The 23,266-nt window shown below is 31.5% G+C and overlaps 1 protein-coding gene across 2 annotated transcripts; it reads left to right on the plus strand.

The window, feature by feature from the left end:
- Positions 1-12,451: 12,451 nt before the first annotated feature.
- Positions 12,452-15,334, plus strand: LOC105785993 (HVA22-like protein e). Of its 2 annotated transcripts, none has more exons than XM_012612232.2 (5): positions 12,452-12,685; positions 14,255-14,281; positions 14,373-14,495; positions 14,846-15,074; positions 15,179-15,334. In XM_012612232.2, the coding sequence occupies exons 2-5, from the start codon at positions 14,265-14,267 to the stop codon at positions 15,197-15,199; spliced, it is 390 nt and encodes a 129-aa protein (XP_012467686.1). In that variant the 5' UTR covers positions 12,452-12,685; positions 14,255-14,264; the 3' UTR covers positions 15,200-15,334. The 2 variants fall into 2 exon arrangements, with proteins under 2 accessions (XP_012467686.1, XP_012467669.1); XM_012612215.2 differs by lacking the exon at positions 12,452-12,685 and adding an exon at positions 13,574-14,164.
- The last annotated feature ends 7,932 nt before the right edge of the window (positions 15,335-23,266 follow it).

Below are 23,266 nucleotides of genomic sequence, written 5' to 3' on the forward strand. Positions count from 1 at the left end.
GCATGTATAGACATATGAACCTCCTGATGTAATTTTTTGAAAGTTACATGACGATTCCTATAACATGACTTCACCTTACCTAATTTAATTATGATTTTATCTTTCTTAATATAAAAACTCACTAAAAACGAGACATCCAATTATAAAAATGTTAAAAAGAATAGAATTATTCCAAAATTAAATGTAATTGATTTCAAAAACATTATTTATTGATATTTATTATAATTAATTGGCATCTTAAATTTTATTTTAATATTATAAAATGCTGATTGTTTATCAATGATGTCCACCACTTTTCACACTATATACTCCTTCTTAGTTTGAATGAAAACTTTACTTTAGGTAATATATACGATTATAAATGTGATATTAGATTATAAAATTTTCAACCTATCCAAATATTATTAAAAATTTTGATAAAATAAAACTCGATTAAATCAAAAATACATTTGATTCAATTTAACTCGATGCAATAATATAAAGGAGGATATAATTTTTATCTTTGAATTTGGTAACTAAGTTCACTTTGATGTTTGTATTTTTTTAGTCTATTTTAACACTTAAATTTGACAACTAAGTTCATTTTAGTCCATGAACTTGAAAAATATAAAAATTTGATGATGTGACACTCTAAGATTGTGCCACTTCACCACTTGAGAATTAAAAAAATTATATAAATTTTTAGGTGATGGTGTGGTACAATATCATAATGTCACATTCAATGTTTTAATAATCGGATTGGTGGTCAAATTGTTCAAACCACTAGTTCCCAATTCAACCAGTTCGACCACCAAACCAACAATAATTAGATAAATAATTAAAAATTCATATAAGTCTAAAAATATAAAAATTTTATTAAACCGATTTAACCTGTACAACTGTCAATTCTTGTCTTGATATTCAATTTTTACCAATTTCAAGCAATTTATAAGTCAATTGATACAAATCATTTGTTCAAACCGTCATATCAATCAGTTCTTAGTCTATCCGATCTAGTCTTGTTCATTAACATTGGCCACATTAAGACAGAATTCAAGTTCAAGAACCAAAATAGATCTAATTGTCAAGTTTAATAACTAAAGTAGATAAAAAAATACATGTATCAAAGTGGACCTAATTGATAATTGAAAGGTCAAAATTTTATATTATGCCTAATATTAATGTTCTATAAAATCATTATACTAAATAAATAATCTAAATTTAAGATCAAATAAGAGACCTAAAGGCTCATATCCAAAGAAGAAAAAAAAGATTATAACTCCACAATAAGTTTAATACTATCATTTAAGATGCTTAGTACAGGTCTAAAGGTCGGGGTTTTCTTTTATTAATTTTCAGTTCAAGAAAAAATATGTAATAAATGAAGCAAATTCTATATAATGTTTGAATTAACTTTGAGTTTCCAATGTGGAAAAGAGTATAGGTTAGGTTAGGGGGTTCCTCGTGCATACTAAACACCGGCCTATTTAACCCAGGTTAGGCCAAGAAACCAACTTCCAAGCTTCCTATTTTGAGAATATATATATTTTTATATTGGTTGAAGGTTCCTACGGTTTTTATCTATGTTAAACCAATGCTTGGAGAATATATATCTATATAATTAATAAAATTATTGATTGATTCAGTGCGATGGATATCAACTCGGTTATAAAATTATCAAAATATTTTTTATAATCAAAATATGTCATATTATTCGAAAGTATTTTAATCTTTTTATTTTAACCAAAACCAAGAAAAATATGCATGTGGTAAGATTTGAACACGCATCCATTCGATTAAAAAATTTAAATTTACCACTCAACCAAAAATTTTATTTTGATTTTTATACATTTTTAAATATGCAAGATTTATTATCTCCACCAATTGTATATATTAATAATGTTTTTAATTGAGTTGGTGCCTTAAGTCAACTCGACACTAACTCACAATGGATGACAAAACCATGATAGTGCATGTAGTATTATTTATATGATGTATTTATGTTTTTAAATTTTGTTTTACTAATAATTTAATCTAATTTTTATTTTAATATCGTATATATTTCAAATCATACGTTTCATTTTTTATTATATATTACTTTTAAACACGCATCTATATTCTAAATCAGTAGTTTCTATATGTATTCGTGTGTGATAGGATTTTAGTTGTTTATTATAATCAACATAAATATATATATTTTATCGACTAAAGTTATACGAAATTTATAATTTCAAACTAATTATTTTACCATGGATGAAACTCAAAAATCTTTGATAGAACAACCATCTGTATAACTTATTTGCATATAGAATATAAGCCACTTTAAGATCTTCAATAATCACATTTTGCTCTAATTATTTTTAATTCAAATCAAGTTAGATACAAGAGGAAAAATTTTCTGTATAGCTTTCAATGTTACAATAATTATTGAATATAACATTGTAAGTGGCGGTTTTATTAGAATGGAATGTTGACAATTTTGATTTATAACTTTTTAATATTGAGATAATGCAATAAATATAAAATTTACTTGTAAAAGAAAATCAAATATTTTTAGAGTCCTTGTTTCACGGGTTTATTTATCATCCTTATTTGATACTGTCGAAACCATTTTTTTGAAAACACAAAAAGTTTAGTTGTCGACTTAAAAATGAAAATTGGAGTCGCTACCGATCTTTTATTGAGGTGTGATCGGATCACCTTGAAAGTAATTTTAGGTCTGCGAATTTTGAGAAAACAGGTATGGGAGTCGGTTACGCACGAGGTAGGGTTAGCACCCTCGTAACGCCCAAAATTGGTACCGAATTGATTGTTTAATGTCTCAATGTCGAAATTTTGAAAAGATTTTAAAATACGACTTTTTTTAAAAAAGAAAATTTGAATATGATAATGTACCCTTATTTTGCAGAAATAAATCGCCACACTCAGTGAGTTAGGATACAACAATTCGATCTTCAAAATTAAATTTGTTCCTTTTTTTAAGAAAGTCATGTATTTTAAGAAGGATATTCGATTATTTAAGTCAATCGGGAAATTTGAATCCAGTAAGTTAGGGATCAATTCTCTCAAAATTCTTAAACATCAAACATTGTCTTTTATTTTAAAATTAAGATAACGAAATGTCGTATCCAGTAATGTCGTATCTAGTAAGTTTGGATCCAACATTTGAAATCTCAAAAGCTTTATTTAGAAATCATAAGGTTTTTATTACAAAAGAAATACTCGACTACCTAAATTCATCAGAAAAATTGAAGCTCAATAAGTTAGGGTACAATTCTCTCGCGAATTATGAATATTGAGTATTATGATATCTAAAAAAGGGATTTTGAAACTTAAACCATATTAAACACAAAATTTTTAGCAAATGAAACACGGCGGAATAATGTACAATACTAAGCGATAATTTGTAACCAAAATGCATTCTAATGAACTACGAATAATTAGCAAATACAAACAAGCAATACAATACATCTAAGAGCAATTCTCACATCATATATTATGTTAACATTTAAAAGCTAATGAATCTAAAGTCCATCAAAACACTAAATAAATTAATACACATGAAAATGTACAAGTTTTTTTAAATAATTTAAGATGTATGAAAGAAAGGAAATTATAATTCAAATAAATTGAAAATAAATAATATATATATATATATAAGAATTTGAAATAAATCAAAATTATAGTTAAAAATAAATATCAAATGGAATAATAGTATCCGAATAAATTTTAAAAATAAATATTATAATTAAAGAAAATAACATATATTTATTAATTTAAATAAATAATATTTGTAGAAATAAAAAATCAAAATGGATAGTAACATATAATACATAAAAAATGAAATAAGTGAAATATAACAAAGTAGTTTTTTAAATGAAATAAATTACGTATGTATTAATAATAAGTGGAAAATACAATAAGATCAATAATATACATTTATGTAAAATAAACATAATTTGATATAAACTATATATACATATGTATATAAAATAGTGTTATATAAAGGTATTATTGATTTTTTAAAGCACCAAAGTATATATGAATAAACATTTTAAGAAAATGTATTATAAAAATATATAAATAATAATTAACATAAAATATATACTAATATATTAGAATAGAAAAGAATTAAAATAACAATATGTAATGAAATAAAGTAATGTACATGCATATATATATATGAAAATAAGTAAATATGTATACTAATATGATAATAATACCAATAATAACAATAGTAAAGATAATAAATTAAATGATTTTGGCAATAATAACAAAACAGATGACAAAATTGGCATTAAAGTAGTAATTCAGGGGAGAAATCTAAAACAAATAAAAGAACAAGTCCAAATTGCAAAGCGCGAACGACATGGGGGACCGAAAGGGGAATATTCCCCACCCTCCAAAACGCAGCGTCTTTAGCGTGGATTAAAATGAAACAAAAATGAAATAAGAGATTAAATTGAAAAAGAAATAATAGTACGGATTGAAGCACCCTTGAAAAGTGGAGGGCCCAGTGGCGCAAATCGCCTAACGGAGGCCAAAACGCGCGGATCCTTCCCCGGGTCGGGTCACCGCCTGGATCCGATCATCGAAACAGCACCGTTTCAAAGTCATTGTACTGACTTTAAACGACGACGTTCCAGCTTCTTGAGTAAAGTAAAAAAACCTAAAAATCTATTAACATGGAAAACCTAAAGAGAACTAAGGTTTTCTGCGCCGTTCTGGGTGTTGGAGGTACTCGAGCAGTCATTGATCCTAGCCCTTGCTCCGATGACGCTGAAGAGAGCCAGGATCGTGCTACTAGGTACGTTTCCCTCCCTTTTTTTTACTATTCCTCTTTGAAACAGCAATTGATGAACATAAAGACTAGAAAAAGAAAAGTAAAGAAAAGAATCAAGTAACCAGCAAAATAGAAAGAAAAAAAAACTCAGAAAATCACATTTCTCTGCTTTTGATTTTTTTGTATTCTCAATTTTTTTGTATATTCAATGCGTATGTGATCTTTTTTTACAGATTTTGCAATGGCCTTATATAGCCAAAAGAAAATACAGAAATCCCTCTCTTTTTTTTTTGTTTTTGCTTTTTTTCCTTATTACAATTTTTCGCTCCATTTTGTTGTGCTATTTTCTGTTCGTTTCTGCATGTTGTAGGCGTACGGATAAGTGGACGTGGAGGCTCGCGTGGATTTGGCGGGTACGGAGGGGCACGTGAGAGCAGAGACGCGTGCGGGGAGCGGCTCGAAAGCGTGGTTCATGCGAGGTCAGAGCCTGGTTGCGGCGCTGAGGGTTTGTTGCTAGGGTTTCCGCAATCTCTTTGGTGTTGGGCTCAGAATCGAGTCTAAGCTTAGGTACTGGGTTGAGATTTGGGCCATTGGGCTGGTGTTGGGTTATTTGATATTCAAGCTAGTGGGCTTAGGTAAACGAGGCTAAGTACAATTGGGTCATTTAGGTTTAATATTCTGGGCCAATGTAAATGGACTATGAACTTGGTTTTATTTATTTATTTATTTGGGTTTTAATATTTAGGCTCGGGCCGGGCAAAATTTTGGTGTTACAGATACAATCACGACCTTGTGTATGGATGATAAAGAGGTGATTTAGTGATTTGGATATTCATCAATTCTTGCATTTATCTAGATGATGGCGATACGACTAGTTTATTTTACTTGCTTATAAAAGGGTGTTGCATCCTTGACATTGAAATTGAGGTTGAAGAGAGCACAAATTAGTCAAATGTTAATGAAAATTCAAGTGCATAATTGTTCTTTATTATTTCACTTTCTAAGAGATTGAATTTAGCATTTTATAGTAAGTGTATACAAATTTAATGAAATTGAGGCCATAATTATTCTTGTGGAGTTCAGATAGATTAGATTATTAACAAATGTTGTATCAAGAATTTGTATAGTAGATTTATTCTCTATGCTTCTCTATGCAAGGCCAATAGATGTAAGTTTATCTATCGAACTACGTAAATAATCTCTTGTCTCCTTGTCATTTGTTTTTGTTATTCTTAATTGTTTCACTACATTATTATAATTCACTATTGCAACATAGATTATAACATTCATCTAGAATAATCTCCAGACTAGACATTTTTCAATTGGTATTAGAGTTTATCACCTAAAATATCATGTGAGATCCCGTGTTTGATTTGTATTATGGAGGCAATGAAAAAAGAGAGTTTTGTCTCAAGTCTATCAATGTTGATTGGAGCTTCTAACTATGCCTATTAAGAAAGGATGGGGGCTTTTATGAAGGTTGTTGATGAAAGGGATTGGAGAGCTATTGCCAATAGCTGGACAAGGCCAGTTATTACTAATTGCTTATGGCACAACAAGTCCTAATGAATAAAAAAAAAGATAATAACTAATGGAAAAATGCTAACCAACTTCAAATTGAAAGCCCAAAATTTAATCTTTAATGGCATAGATGTTGGCAGTACAAAATGATTTCAATGTACAAATCTACTAAAGATGCTTAGACAATTCTTCAAAATCAACATGAAGAGATTGTCACAATTCGCATATCCAAACTTCAACTCATCATTGCCAGGTTTGAAAATTTGAAAATGAATGAAGATGAATCTATTTTTGAATTTTATGCTTGATTATATCATAATTTTAACGAGGCATTATATCATGGTGAATATTTTTCCAAGATTAAACTGGTGCATAAGGTTCTTCAATCCTTTCCAGAAAATTTTCTATAAATCCACCTTATTGAGGAAGCTAAAGGCATAAACACTCCGAGACTTTACAAACTTTTTGCTTCACTCAAAACATTTAAGATGAATATGGAAGAGTCTAAAAGGAAAAAAAAAGTAAAAGTGGAGAAAAATATTACTTTCAAAGTAAAAAAAAAATGTTCTAACAATTGTTTAGCCAATAACTTCAATAGAAGAATTAGAAGAATAGTTGGCACTCTGACAAAGAATTTCAATATAACATTAAGAAGGTTCTCCAAAAAGGGATACACCTTTAAATATGGGAATTTAGTGTCAATATGTGAGGGGGTATAGCTGTTGGATCTGGTGCCCTGAGTGTAGTATATTCATTTGTAAACTTGTAATTTTTTCGAATAGACTGGTTAATAAAACAAATTTATTGATTATATTAATAAACTTTGTATGATTGTCCTCATATGGTTTTTGCACGCAAAGCAAAATGGAAGCAAATGTTGCTCATTGGTTGTCTAATATTTAAACTAATACTAAGTTGTATTACATAGTCGGATCATAATACAGAAAGACAACTTATATTAGTAGACGAACCTAAACATGTTCTTAGTCTAATTAGAAATGAGCAAACTGATTGAAAAACTAATATGTCGTCTATTAAGTCCAAATGAGAAGATGTTTTGTCTTAGGTATTGGAGTGGATGACTCCTAGAAGATAGAGACATATATGTGACTAATTGAACTGATAGTACATTGGACTAGACCCAAGAAGAATAGATTCTGAATCCATTTATGGATTTATTCATTTATGACGTTCATAGTGTTGCATACCTAAATCCTAAGTGGATGACAGACTATGTATGTGTGACTCGTACACCTTGATGTAAGTAAAAGCTTGAGTTTGAATAGATAAGGAACCGAAAGTTGGTACATTGGGTGTACAACTTTTGCAATATGTAGTGTCATTCACAACAGTGGAATTCATAGCCCGAGACATGGGTAAAATATCCTCTTATTAACATTACATGATTGATGAAAAGTAAACGTGGCCACGGGTCGTTCGTCTTTGTGATAGATGACTTGATTAGTATTTGATAGTAATTAACTTTTCATGAAGGAAAATGTAATGGTTACCATGAGATAAAATAAGATAATATTGGAAGAATGGATATTATCCCAAGGAGATTAAAGATGTCCTATGAGGGTAACACACTTATGACAAGGTTATTGGACGAGCATTGATCGAGTTGCTTTTGTAATGGTTTGTCATTGGGGAAAATTCAGTCACGATACTATAGTGGAATGATTTCGTGACTAAATGAGTTTATAACTAATAGGTGAAAAACTGAAACTTAATTATTATAAATCATTTAAGCCTCAATTGCATATGTCCAATCGATCCCTCCTCTAACTCTTTGAAACTAGAAATTAATTGCATGTTAGATCAAATGAACAAAAATGAATAGAAATGGTGAAATGGGAAATCATTTGAAAATGATTATTGTTTTCTCCAAAATGAAAATGGAGAAATAGAATCGTTCGTAAATGAATGTGGTTTTCTCCAAAATGAAAAATGAATTTTGTTTTTCAATTAAATGAAGTTCAAAATGAAAATAAATCATTTGGTCATAGTGAACTGTTAAATACGAAAATATTAAATAAATTTTCTCATAGATTCTTTTATGGTAAAATTGTCATGATTTTAACGGAATTAGAATTGGGTTGAAAAAAATATTAATTGGAAATATATTTAAATTTATTTTGGGAAATAGAAAAATAAATATTGGGTTAGATCAATTTATAAAGTATAGGGTTAAAAGTCTATAAAGTACTTATAATTGGACCCGACATGGAAGAAGCCCAAAAACTCCTTATGTAAAAGGGTAGAACGACACCAATAGTATTATTAACTAGGGTTGTTGCCTCCCTATACTCCTAGGCAAGGAGTTCATTTTTCTCGTTGAAATAAACTTCTACAATTCAACAAGAGTTCTATCTTCTCTCTTTATAAATAGATGACACCGGTAGTGCTATGAACACAAATTTAGAAAATGATTTAATTACCATTTTGAGGCTTTGGCTAATTGCAATTTAAGTCTCTAAGTCTTTGGACAATTAAAAACCTATAGGGATTAGACTTTTATAATTTAGCCCCTGCACCTAAATTAACTATTAATTTGGCAAAATTAGTATACCAAACTTAAAAATATATACGGACTCGGTTTATGAAAATGGGATTCTGAAACTGCATTTTTCGATACTATTGAAAATCGAGTTGTTATAGTAATAATTTTATATTGTTGGATGAATTGTTTGCATATTGCGCATACATTGGTATGTTGGATTTGATTCAATGCTTGATGAGTTTTATGAGGAATCAATATTGAGGGAGTTTTGATTATGCTTTGCTTTGATAACTTTGATGTTTGATGTTTGTAAGGATGCATCTAGGAAGGGGGAGTTTGTTTGTTGGACTAATTAGCCAAATACTAGTTCATTTGAATGGGTGTGTGAAACTTATTTTGTGCAAGTTTTGTAAAAGAAAAAAGAATCAAAGGAGAGATGGTTAGAATATTGGGTGTTTATTTCTAATTGTTACTTACTTTGAAATAAAGCAGCAAAGTAAAAGAAATTATATAGTTTTAAGTCCTTATATTGTGAGATTATTCACATCCTTTATTTGAGATAATCATGAAATTTTACTTGCTTATTATAAAAGGATGTTGAAACATAGATCGGAGTGTAGCACAAGTCTGTTAGTTTTAAGGAACATCAGAGTGCGTAATTGTTCTTTGTTATTTTAGTTTATGAATTTAGCATTGCATATAATTTGTATGATTTTGAATTTATATTCAATTATCATATATATTTTAAATGTATATAAATATGGATTTGTCAAATTCAAAATATTTTAAGAATTTCAAATTCATTATTAAATAAGTATCTAATATATCCATGAATTTGTGAAATTATCGTTAGGAGCGAAGCTAGAACTTTTTTTAGGAGGGTCGAAATTAAATTGTAATTTTTACGATAATTCACTTTCCAAAGTTATCTTGGTATACTAAAAATTATATAATGAATTCATTCCTTTAATTAAGACCTTTCAAAATAAGTTTATCAAATGAACTTCATAAATATTTTTTTCATTTATTTTAACAGTTGCTACATACTTTATAATATTAATGTAAAATAATATTTACATAATATGTTTTTCACATTAGTTAGAAGACATATAGTTTTGTTGATTGAGTCTTAACTCAATTTATATTACTATCATTACAATATATAATAGAATGTAAGTTTAAGGCGCTTATGCACGCTTTTATTCTCGATTTAGTTTGAAGGTTATGAATAGTTTTGGGATTGTATTAAAATATATAGAGTTTTTTATTATTGTTGAACCTTAATAAAAGGTTAAAATATGTTGTTAGTTCCTATACTTAGATAAAATTTAAAATTTAGTCATTATATTTAAAAGTTAAATAATTAAGTCCTCTTACTTTTATTTAAAAATCTTAATCTAATTATTAACATTGTTAGTACTTTCTGTCAAAATTTACTAACTTGACATGTTTAGTAGACTGTCCTTATATGAATAAAGGTGTTAAAACAATCGGTTCGATTCATACTCGAACTGGCCTAACAATTTTTCTTTATTTTTAATTCAAAGAAGTGTAAAATAAATTAAAAACAATAACAACATTAAACTAAAACATACTAACAAACATTACATTAAGAACATTAATTTTACTTTTCTTTGTTTATTTACTTTTTGCTGAATTTTTAAATTTAATTTTTTAATATTTTTAATTTCCATAGTACTTTTTAAGCTCCATTATTTATAAATTCATTAATTTTATATACTGAAATTATCTATAATATATTCGACCTATAATATATTATTAATAATTTGATTTAATTGATTAATTATATAGTGTCAAACTAAATTAATCGATAACAAAATTTCCAAAACCTTTAATCATCCCCAATTGAAGTAGATTCGTGATCAACCGATTAATTGAAGTAATTTGGTTTTATCGGTTAATTCAGTTAAAATCAAAAATACACACTCCTAAATATGATGTTACATATGATTGATAAAAATAAACATATTAATTTTGATAGAAATTATAAATAACGGTAATGATTTGACTAAAAAAGTAGGCGAAATAAATTTTTAACTTTTAAAATATAAGGACTAAATATCAAATGTGAATAAATACGAAGATTAATAACGTATTTTAACCAAATAAATAAATAAAAAGTACATTCACAAATCTGCAACCGTCACACCAGAAGATACCGTGGATAATCGAGAAGGAGATAACAAGGAGGTGTTGTCTCACAATTGATTCGGACACGTAAGTGGATAAAAAGAGCCGTCGGTCACCGACCTTTCACCATCTAAACACTGGGAAGATTACACGTGTCTTAGCATTTACATCATTCCATTTTTTAATTTCTGAGTATAAAATTAAAGTTAAGATAGCATGGGATCATTATGATCTCGGTGGTCAATCTATCACAACCACGTCAAAGCCACTTGTCACATCGTACAACGTCTCCAACCCTCTATCTATTGGCTCTATGTCTACATACAGAACTAGGGTTAGTCATTAGTGTGGGATGGTTTAGTTTAGTCATTAGGGTTAGACATCATGGCCATGCTAGGTTTGGGTTAGGATAATATAAAATTTTAGGTTCGGAATCGGCTCGATCTGAAAAGTAAGTTTAAAATTCTATTTAAGTTCAATCCAAATTAAAAATGTTAAGCTTGAGCTCGATCCAGTTCGCCTAAATTAATTTTTAAAATTATTTTTTATATAAAAATAAATTTTAAAAAATAATACATTAAATACACTAAAATAAATATTCCCAACAAATTAAAAAAATACATTAAAAAGTTTTATACTTAAAATAACACTAACATAGTTACAATTTATCAAGCAAATGCCTCTAAAATAGTATGAAAATTAACAATAAAACGAGTTATTAAAAATAACACTAACATAGCTACAACTTATCAAGTAAATGCCTCTAAAATAGTAAGAAAATTAACAATAAAATGAGTTATATAATATCTAAAAAAAACAACAAAACAGTAATAATATAATAGCGAAAAAGCAACGAAACAGTAACAAAACAATTGATTCGAGTCAAGCCGAGCCTAGCCCCAAAAAATCTTACTTGTTTCAACTGTTTAGAAAACGAGCCTTATTTTTTATCCTAACCTATTTTTCATGCATATATTTTTATCCAAACCCTCTAATTCATAACCAGGTCTAATTTAATTATTAATCATTGAGACGAAGACCCTCAAACAATCGCACCCAAACAATCATGTACAACCCTCACTAATTGTTATATTTGGTTCTAGTCATAGTGTTTGGTTTAGAATGAATTGGATCATATCATAGTATCACTCTACCTTAACATATAGTATTAGGCCACTTGCATTCAAGGTGAAATTAGAAATGTGTTTAACAAGGATTGAAATTTAATTATAATTTGAGTAAATTATACCAACAATCACTTAATTTTAGAGTAGTTGACAAAACAATAATCACTTAAGTTCTATTTCAATTATTCAACTTTCAAAAAGTTACAAAACAGTTTTTTTTATTGTTTTCCGTCATAAACGTCACGGCAAAGTGACATGGTAGATGACGGCGTCTTTGGTGTCAAAAAACCGTCCAGTTGGCCAGTTACTCTCAATTTAACAGCCCTACCAGCACTATTTTAGAGTTAGAGAAGAAGAAAAAGGAGGCTTTTAATCTCTTACCAAAAAGGAAAGAAAGAAACCCTTTTAATCTCTTATCAAAAAAGAACACAGTAATGGCTATTTCTTTGAAATCTACAGCAGCGGGACTGTTCCAGTTAAAGAACCACAATACCCATTCTCCATCTCGCTTTCCTTCATTCAAACCCTTAGTTTCAACTAAGAGATTCACTCCAATGGCTGCTCTTGCTACTTCTCAAACTCTTGGCATTTCTGAAACCTTCTCTAAATTGAGAAATCAAGGTAAAGCAACCATTTTCCCCTTTTTAATTGATGGGTATCTATTTCTCTCTTTTTTCTTTTTCTTTTTGTTTGCCGTTAAATTTGATCTATAGTCTTATTATGATACAAATATTATTTTATGTTCTATTGGTTTGTTTTTGTTTGTGATATTTCTGGGTTTTGAGTTTAATTTGAGTTGCAACAAGTCAAAGTAAGCATTTCTTTGGTCCTATAAGTTGAGTGGCAGAAATTAATTTGTGGTCTTATTATGATATATATATTTATATATTCAAACTTCATGTTCTGTTGGTCTGTTTTTGTTTGGGATTTTCTGTGTTTTGAGTTTAATTTAAGTTGCATTAGAGGAATCTTTTGTCTTGTTAAGATCATAGGGTATTATCAGTATGGTAGCCAGAGTTTAGTTGGCTTTCATTGCCTTATTAGATAGTGTTAACTTGCCACATCGGCTGGTTAACTTGTCACACCAACGGTTCTGTTAATATTCTAACAGAAACTATTAATCAATAACTATTTTGTCACATTTTAATAATTTTAGTGACTGTTTTGTAATTTTTTAAAAGTTGAGTGACTAAAATAAAATTTAGGTGGTTGTTTTGTCAGTTACCCAAAATTGGGTGACTGTTGGTGTAATTTACTCTTATAATTTTTTTCATAGATTAAAAGATAAGTTTGTTATATATTAATTTATAATTTCTATCATTTTTAAAGAGATTAAACAATTTTATTTTTATTTTTAAGGGGCTAAAATATAATTTTATTATATATTATTTTATAATGTCTTTATTTATAAGAGTGGATTAAATTCTTTTCCTTTCCTTGGGCCTTTAGATTTGCCTATAGTTTCTCTATTTATAGGGAAAGAGACCATTACCTTCCTTCCTTCCTTCCTTCCTTCCCATCAAAACCTCTATTCCCTTTCTCTACAACTTCGACCATCCTTCTCATCAACCCTCCACGCTGTTATAAATTAGGTGAACCGACCGTCTTTACCGTCAACTCGGTCTTGCATCAACATTACCAGAAACCACATATCTTTTGGAAGAAGAAAAATTTTGTAAAAGTCACACAAGTGGGGTATAAGTTAAATTCTTTTATTACGGATTAAAATTGAATTATAACTTTTTCCAAGGGATGAAAGTGTAACTTTACTATTTTATTAACAAGTAATTTTACAAATTTAAAGGATCAAAAAGAGAATTTAACAAAACCAAGGGGCCAAACCAAAGACTCCCCTGCCCCTGTATATGTATATATTAGGGTGACTTCACCATCTTTCCATTTTTCCTTCACTTTGTCTTTGATATCATCAACCAACCATAAACTGCTTTTTGTCTCTTTATTCATTCATCTCTATCCCCATCTCCCATTTCTCTCTTCTTCTTTTTTCTTTTTCCAATTAAAACTTTCCCTAAACCCACAATAAAACAACACCATGAGTCGTTTCTGGACTTTGCTCTCCAATCTTCATGCTTTAGCTGGGTATATTTTCTCCTGACATCCTTCTTGTTTTCATGTTTCAATAATTAGACTTTCTATTTGATTTTTGCTTTGAATTTGTAATACCTGCAGGCCTGTGGTGATGTTGCTGTATCCCCTGTAAGTAAATTTCAACTATACTAATCAATTTATATGGGTTTTCTCAATTGTTTTCCGGGGAAAACTTTTGGATTTTTTAAATTATTTTCAGATATGCCTCAGTGATAGCTATAGAAACACCAGGGAAAGAAGATGATGAACAGTGGCTTGCTTATTGGATCCTATATTCTTTGCTAACTTTAACAGAGATGGTGCTTCAATCAGTCTTAGAGTGGTAAGCTAAAAAAACAAAAATAACTTTTTACCATATTTCAGACTTGGTTAAATTTTGTTATTACTTATTAGTATTACAAAATTTTAGACTTAGTACCTAGTCCAATCATCATCGTTCTTAAAATAACATGCCGATCATATGCCACATAATATAGAGAGGGCAGCTTAATCGATATACCTAATTGATTACATTTTGATGAAAGAAATTATGATTTTAATGATTGGATTGGGTTTTTTAAATAAAAAAATTGGCAGTATAGGGACAAGTAACATTATTTGACCTATTTCAAATTTATATATATTTTTGGGTTTACAAATTGTAATTGGGTTTGTGAATGGAATGAATTATAGGATACCAATTTGGTACACAGTGAAGCTAGTGTTTATGGCATGGATGGTATTACCACAGTTTAGGGGGGCAGCTTTCATATATGAAAGGTTTGTGAGGGACCAAATCAAGAAACAAGGGTTTTTGAGAGAGAATAATAATCATAAGAGCCATCATCATCGTAGTGGGAATGCTAATTCTCCAAATGGGAAAGGAAAGAAGAAATTTGTGCACTTCATCGTCCCCAAGAAAGTAAGTTAAGAATGGTGAAATTTTTGTTTTAGTCCCTCAATTTTGGATGATCCAACTGTTAAAAAGATTCTTATGGGTTTGATTGATGTTGATGTGGATGGCAGGGGGAGCAAGAGGCTTACTGAGGGGGTGGCCAGTGGGTGTAAATGACAAGTCCATGTAATTAAAATATGATATGATATACAATCACTGTAGTGTACCATACATGGTTCAGCATATGAAGAAGTTGTTGACAATTTCACTTTCAAGTTTCAGGTCAATTGTGTGTGTTGTCATAATGGTAGGAATTGTTGGAAGTTGTTTACAATTTTTCTTTTTATCCATGCACGTCCCCATTATTGGTGGGTGAATGCTCTTCGATGTTGCCAACCATGAGTACATATCCAACAACTTGTTTACAATTTTCCATACAAAAGCAAATTAATTGTCCCAACTTCTTGAAGCACAAGATTTATAAAATATATCTCAGGTTATTCGCCCAATGTCGCCTTTCATCTTGGAAACTACCTATCTCAATTTTTTTATCTCAATTTTTTTAGAGTGAGTTTGAATGGACGATCGGTTATAATGCCTAAATTTTACCCGGCCTGAGCCCAAAATTAAAACCCAAAAAAATAAAAATAAATAATAATAAAATGTCCAGTCTTTTCTTAACAACAAGCAAACCCAAAATACAATTCTAAACCCGGTTAAAACCCAAACTCATTGACCCAAACCTAAACTGGCCTAGGCCCAACAAGTATACGGCCCAAATTCCAACCCAAGCAGAAACCCTAGCAGCTAGGGTGAGCCTCCAGCGCTGCAGCCACTAGGGCTTTCCTTCAGCCCCACGAGCCTCGCACGCCTCAACCGTCGCTCCAGCAAGCCACCAAGCCGCAATCAGCCACTGCCACTCACGCGCACTTCCGTACCAGTACCTGCACAACGAACCAGCAGCAAAATGCAGAAAAAGCCAGAGGATAACAAAAAAATATAGAGGGATTTCTTTTGTATTTCCGGCTATAAAAAAGCCATCAAGATTTGTAAAAAGGTCATCTTTTTTACATAATATCAATACGAAATACAAAAACAGAAGATTGGAGGTTTTCTTTTTCGATTTTTCACTGTTTTCTCTCTTTTTGTTTTCTTTGTTACGAACACACACACACACACACACATTTGAATACAAGAATTAGAAATATTCAGAGGAATCGAAAGGAAAAAAAGATTTGGAAGGTGATTTGCAGTTTTCTTTTCTTTTTTTGTGTTCTCTGTTTCTTTTCATTTCTTTTTTTTATATACAAAACAACAAAAAGAGAAAGTGAGGTACCTTAATAACGCCTGGAATCCTTGTTGCTTCTTCATGATCGGAGTTCGGGCAAGGATTCTGAGGCTGAAAAGTGGCGGAGCGCTCAAATAGCAGGGAAGGGAAGGAAGGTTGCGGCTATGGTTTTAGAAAATGGTAGAGAGCTGCTGATTTAGGTCTTTTTTTTCATTTTTTAATGAGGAAAACGACGCCGTTTGAGGCCTTTCTCAGTAGCCTCAAAACGGCGCCGTATTGGCCCTATAGCTCGCGCACGTGACTCGACCCGGGGAGGATCCGTGCACTTTTGCTCGTTGGTCTTTTTGCGCAATCAGTCCTCCTTTGTATTGTATTGCTTCAGTTTGGTTTGTTTCAATTTTTTAATTTATACCGCATATTTGGTTCCGATTCCAAATGGATCCACGTTCAAACAGTGACGTTTCCCATGTTTGATTTTAAATATCCGGATCTGTGTGTCTAATTGCTGTTTTGGTCCCTGGGTTTTGAATCGATTACAAATACAAACCTTCAGAAATCTTGATTTTAATTTAACCCCTTTTTGTTATGTTCATTATTATTTTAGTATTTTTTTTAATTTTATAAATTTTTTAGCATTTGCTAGTATTCTTTTTTTTTATATATTTTTACTTACCTCTTTTCGTATTTATTATTAGTATATTTCATGAGTTTAATTTTTTTGTAAAAAGGGCATTCAATTTTGTTTATTTATTGTATTTGTAAATCAAATTCTCTGTTTTAGTATTTTAGATTTGTCATCATGCATTGTATTTTTGATTTGCTATATTATTATTAAAACATTGTTTCATTACGATACATCAATATTTTATCATGTGTTCCTATTATGTAATATTATTTTATAATAATTTAATGTGTATAATTTATCAATGATTTCAAGTTATATTCCTTTAAACCAATTTTTATGTAATCTACTTATTCAAAATATTACAATATTTCACTCATCCCAATGTACATTATTATGTATTATTTACAATATGCTTATGAAATATTTACTCTAGTTCCATGCTTGTACATTTTATAATGTTCACTTCAAAATTCATTCAAATAAAGTTATTTTATTTAACATCATTCTTAATTTTCTTTTAAATCTACTCCCGACTCAAATGTATTGTTACTTTTTAAATCATTGTTGAGATGACATATTTTTACCTTAATGTGTCTTTTGAAATTGATTATTAATTCTTTTAATTTTCATTTGTTAATACTGGTATTTGCCTAATGTGCTTAAAATTATTGTTGCTATTCTTGTTTGAATTTACCTATTGTTTGCTTAATATTTTGTGTATGATTAGATTGCTAGTTATCCTATTACATTGTACATTGGTGTTCAATTATACCATATTGGTTTTAAAATAATGTTTTACAAAAGCATTATAATCATCTTATTTCAAAATTCCTAAAGGGGCTTGGTGTCTACGAGCTCTCGAGAGAATTGTGCCCTAACTTACTGGGCTACAATTCTTCTTAACGAGTTTACATCATCAAGTACCCATTTCATTAAAACCATACAATTGATAAAATAAAGCTTTTAAGATTTCAAGATGTTGGATCCTAACTTAATGGATATGACATTTTGTTACCTCTATTTTAAAATAAAGGCAATATTTGGTGTTTAGGAATTTTAAGAAAACTGAACCCTAACTTACTGGGTTTTGATTTCTCGATTGACCAAGATAACCAAATATCCTTCTTAAAACGTATGAATTTTTAAAATTTAAAAGGACGAATCTAACTTCGAAAATTGAATCGTTGCACTCTAACTCACTGAGTGCGACGATTTATTTCTTTAAAGTGGGTAGGTCTTATTTTCTAATTCGATTTTTAAAATTTAAACTACAAAGGATCGTATTTTAAAATATTTTTAAAGTTTCGACACTAATACATTAAACAATCGATTCGGTACCAATTTTGGGCATTACGAGGGTGCTAACCATTCCTCGTGCGTAACCGACTCCCGGACCTATTTTCTTAAATCTCGCAGACCTAAAATTTATTTTTAATAGTGAACCGATCACACCTTAATAAAAGATCGGTGGCGACTCCCATTTTTATTTCCAAAAGTCGATCATCATTTTTCAAATATCAAAAGATGGTTTCGACAGCTTGGCGACTCCACTGGGGACGTTTAGAGAGTTGAGCCGTAAAATTGATTGTTTTCTGTCTTATTGTTGAAAATTGATTTGGAAAATTACAGTTTTTCTTTGCACTTGTTTGCATGATTATTGTAAATTAAGTTGTATATTTTGGCATCATTTTGCATAAGACTGTTTAGTCTTGTCCTTTTAAGTGGGAGTGAGAAACTAGTCCTTCGTGAGGTTTTCACCTCCGTGCAGGATAGTGGATCACTTCTGGGATACATCCGTACCTATGTCTTCGTGAGATTTTCATCTCCGTGCAGCCATAGGGAAATGTATTCCCCTGAATCGAACTCGGTCTGTATGAGCCTATAATGGGTGAAGATCGAGGAATCTGTTGGTTCGAATACCTTGACTTTAGAACCAACCCTCATATAGTGGACTTAGGAACTTAACCTAGGTAGAGCCACTCCAAATCCCTAGTATTTACCTGATTAGATACTTTTTGTTTTCCGTGCTTGCTTATGTTTTGTTCTAACCCCTCTTTTTGTGTTTTGATTATGATTGCATTACATTGCATTTGCATCTTAGGAAAGAGATATTGATTCAAGTCCGATTACTAAATTAGAAAATTTGTCATGGAATACGGATTCCTTGATAAAGTGGAAAACAATACGACTTCCCGAATATATTCTGAGAAACATAAGAATGGCGATGGAAGAGTTCGTGACCCCGCTTCGTGGCCTAAGGATTCAAGGCGATTGTCTATGAGCCTTCGACATTCCAACTCCCTTAAAGAAGCGGACGAGCCTTATGAAGACGGGTAGGTGGTGGATCGTGACCAAGATCAAGAAAATGAGCTAGCAGTGGCATCTATTGGCGAGATGACCTCAAACGTACGGATGGAGGAAAAGATCGATGTTGTTTCTTGGAATATGAGGGTGAGGCCGTACATGTATCCGTTTTATGTAAAGGAATTTGCTTTCTAGAAAAGTTTTTTAAATGTAATTGAATCAAAATCAATGTCTCTCTAGGCATTCATTTCATGCATTACATGCATTAAAATCCATTGAAAGAGTCTAAACGAGTAAATTTATTTTAGCTAACCTGGAAAACTAGCCAACCAAACACCCTTACGATATCCAAGCAAAGACTAGAGAAATGGAACGAAGGTTGGAAAAATTAGAGCGAATGCAGATCCAGATGCATGAGCAATTGACTGAATTTCAACAGGAGATGAGAGATCAGATGCTAGAATTACAGAGAACTATGATAAACCAGTTCAACCGATTGCTAGCTGGAAAGTCAAAAGAAGTGAAAGACCCGTGATTTACTTTAGGGTTGATAATGAGGATCTTGTCTATTCCTTAGATTGTACTCCGACAAGTGTCCAGGTCCAGCCAGATGGGCGCCCACAAGGAGCACTCTTTACATCGACACAAGTGAATTGCCTGACAGGCTTAGGATCCAATTTGAGGAATGATTTAGCTAATCCTGTTGCTAATCTAGCCAAAATAAAGCAGATGAGGGTGGAGTACCCAGATACTATAAAGGCCCTAAGGAAGAAGGGGAATAAAAGGGACAATGCAGATGGATATAACAAGGGCCACTCAAAACCAATCACTGTGGGCAGGCCAAAGACGGAGACCACCAGCCATCAGAGCCCTTTAAAGCAAGAATCTGGAGTGAAACCAGGTACTGAGAAGCTCCAATTCACACCAATTTCGATGTCATATAAGGAGCTGTATCAAAGCTTATTCGATGCACATGTTGTTGCTCCTCATTATTTGACCCCTTTACAACCTCCTTATCCCAAGTGGTACGATATGAACGCGCAATGTGATTATCATGCGGGAATTTCAGGGCACTCAGTAGAGAATTGTATTGCCTTCAAAAAGCTAGTTGAAAGACTCATCAATATAGGCGTTGTCAAATTTAATGATTTATCCAATGCAGAAAATACGCTGCCCAATCATATTGATGACGAGGAGAATGAGATGTACGAAAAGGTGTTGGGAAATGTTCACATCAACAACGTGTCTGAAGACACAATTGGAAAGGGACCTTGTTAGATGTCTACCCTTATAAATTTGGGAGCGCTATAAGCAATTGGCTTGCGGAAGAAATCCCTATAGTTTTTAGAGCTTTTCTAGAGTGATGTTCAGAACATTTTTATTGTTTTTAGCCTAGAAATGATAGAAATTCCTTTGTGAAATAGGCTTATGTCTGAACGTTGTTATTTTAATGAAATACATCTTTGCAATTATTTCTGAGCCAATATATTCATTCTTTACAAACAATTCCGGATTCTTTCATTCTTTTGAATTTTTTCTAAATTGTTATTCATTCATTCATAATCATATTGTATAAATAATTATTCATAAATTTATAAATTCTTTTGCATATTCTTTGGTACTTATTATGGGTCCCCATATATCAATTACATGAATGACTCTACTACAGACTCAGATTTTCTTTTTGAGCGAGGCATGCGTTCAGAGGGATCTCAGGACTTTGAAAATGACAAAGATTGTAGCTTACCTCCGGACTTATTGAAGATGGTTGAGCAAGAGGATAAACAGATCCTACCTCTCAAGGAATTATTAAAAATTGTGAGCTTGGTAAAGATTAAAATTGACCTGACCTCAAAGATGAAGTAAGACCTTGTTCAAAGATGTCTTTGTAGGATCATACTAGGATATGCCGGATTAAGCACTGATAATGAAATCTACGCAACAACACAATGACAAAATTTACAGTGTGTATGAACGATGTAATTCTTTGCCGGGGCAATGTCTTTCTTGTTGACTCAGCATAGCTTTGCCAATTTGAAGTCGAGTTTCCATCTCTTCAAGTTTTGTTGGATTTTATCCTGATTGAAGAGGAGGATCTAAAGTTTTCTATCGAAGTCTCGCCCCAGAAGGCTCTATGAAATAAATCTGATACCAAAGAAGGTTTTTCGCATACAAGATGAAAGTGGAAGATCTTAGGTAGAGGACTTTATCTATAAAAACGTTGATTTTGGTCGAAAGAGGATAGCAATGACTTGCCTAATCCTATGAATGCAGATTCAAAAAAAAAGATCAAAATCAAAATAAAATGAGAGAAAAAAGAAAAATTAAAATCAAAGTCAAAATAAAAATAAAAAAAGAGCGAAGAAAAAAAAAGGAAAAAGAAAAGGAGAGGCCAAGGCGAAAACCCCAAAGGGCGCTTTGTGACCAAAGGTAGTTTTGAGTTGAAAACCCGAAAAGGGCGACTCAACTAATGGGGCATGGACATCACCATTATCGAAGACTTCTAATGGGCATTACTTTATTTTGAGAGGCTACTTCATGGGCCAAAGTCATCGTATACCGATACAGAATTTCAGAGAAGAGGGTATTAGAGAATGCATTGAGCTTAAACAATAGCACGATAGCTGAGGTCTGAAATCAACTCAGAAGCAGACACCACGATTCGTCACCGAATTGACCAGAGATGAACATCAAGAAAATTGAAAAATGACTGAGATTTGCAAAATTACCATTTGCCCTCCTTGCTTGCCGAACATCTATCAAGATTTCTACCAGAACAACGTTGTTCTCTTTGGTTTATGGAATGGAGGTAGTATTACCCATTGAAGTTGAGATCCCCTCTCTACGGGTATTATCTGAACTCCAATTGGACGAAGCCTAATGGGTCCAATCTCGATGACCAGTTGAACCTAATAGAGGAGAAAAGGCTGAGAGCTATTCACCATGGGCAAATGTACTAGAAACGAATGATGCGAGCCTATGATAAAAAAGGTTCGCCCCAGAAAATTTTGCGAATGAGACTTGGTGCTAAAAAAGATTCTTCCAAAAGGGTGTTAGAGGAAAATGGACACCAAAGGCCTTTTCCAAAGGAGTTCTAATCTTGTGCAAGATAGATGGTAAAAACTCACCAAATCCTGCAAACTCAGACTCAGTCGAGTATTATTTCACCTGCAGAAGGAGAAAGGACCAAGGTGAAAACCTACAAAGGGTACCTTGATTTCAAAAAAAAAAGAGATGAAAAATGAAAATGAAAAATAATGACGGAGAGGCTAAGGGGAAAACTCGCAAAGGGCACCTTAGGTTAAAGAAGATTTGAGTGGAAAACCCGAAAAGGGCGGCTCAAATATTGAATGGGGCATGAGGTAATCAAAGCAACTCGAATCTGGATCAGACTAGGCATGTGGTGATCTAGCTATGCCTGAATCAACAGGAAAGGATAGGCGACATCTTGGGGCATCGATAGAGCACTATAGATCTCCTAAACACATGTCCAACTCAAAATGGTCTTCAGAAAGTTTGTACAGAGAAGTTCAAGCTACGATATTTGGGGTACCCAATTCTCATACTATTTGTTGTTCTTGGAATACTTTTTTTCCTTTCGAAGATATACATTCCCAATTAATTTCTTTGTCATCCTTCTTTGCTATCTTTGATAATTTGTTCTTTCTAGCTATGCTCAAAACCAACTTTATTCTTATCCATTGTTATGACCTTTTTTTGCAAACATGTTGCATTGGAATAATGATTAATGGACTAATAAAACTTCCACAAAGGAAGTTTTACATATTACTCTGAAAAGTTCCTAAATAATATAGGAGCCTGAAACAGGACTATTGTTTAGAACGCACCAGGTTTAAAGTTTGGAAATTTGAGAAGGAAGAGTCTAAATTTGGACTTTCTCTTTGAATTTTGTTGTCGAATGCATTGATTGAACAAAATGACAAGACGTCGGGTTAATGACAGAGCTCAAATAAATAAGCAAGCGATGATCATCAGGCAATA

Source organism: Gossypium raimondii, chromosome 7 (genome assembly GCF_025698545.1).
Source record: "Gossypium raimondii isolate GPD5lz chromosome 7, ASM2569854v1, whole genome shotgun sequence".
Taxonomy (NCBI): Eukaryota; Viridiplantae; Streptophyta; class Magnoliopsida; order Malvales; family Malvaceae; genus Gossypium; species Gossypium raimondii.

What these genes read in the sequence shown, in the direction of transcription:
- LOC105785993 (XM_012612215.2), top strand. Translation starts at nt 14,118, where the DNA reads ATGAGTCGTTTCTGGACTTTGCTCTCCAATCTTCATGCTTTAGCTGG. An exon ending in AATCTTCATGCTTTAGCTGG is followed by an intron (nt 14,165 to 14,254) that starts GTATATTTTCTC and finishes TAATACCTGCAG; the next exon opens with GCCTGTGGTGATGTTGCTGT. An exon ending in ACTTCATCGTCCCCAAGAAA is followed by an intron (nt 15,075 to 15,178) that starts GTAAGTTAAGAA and finishes TGTGGATGGCAG; the next exon opens with GGGGAGCAAGAGGCTTACTG.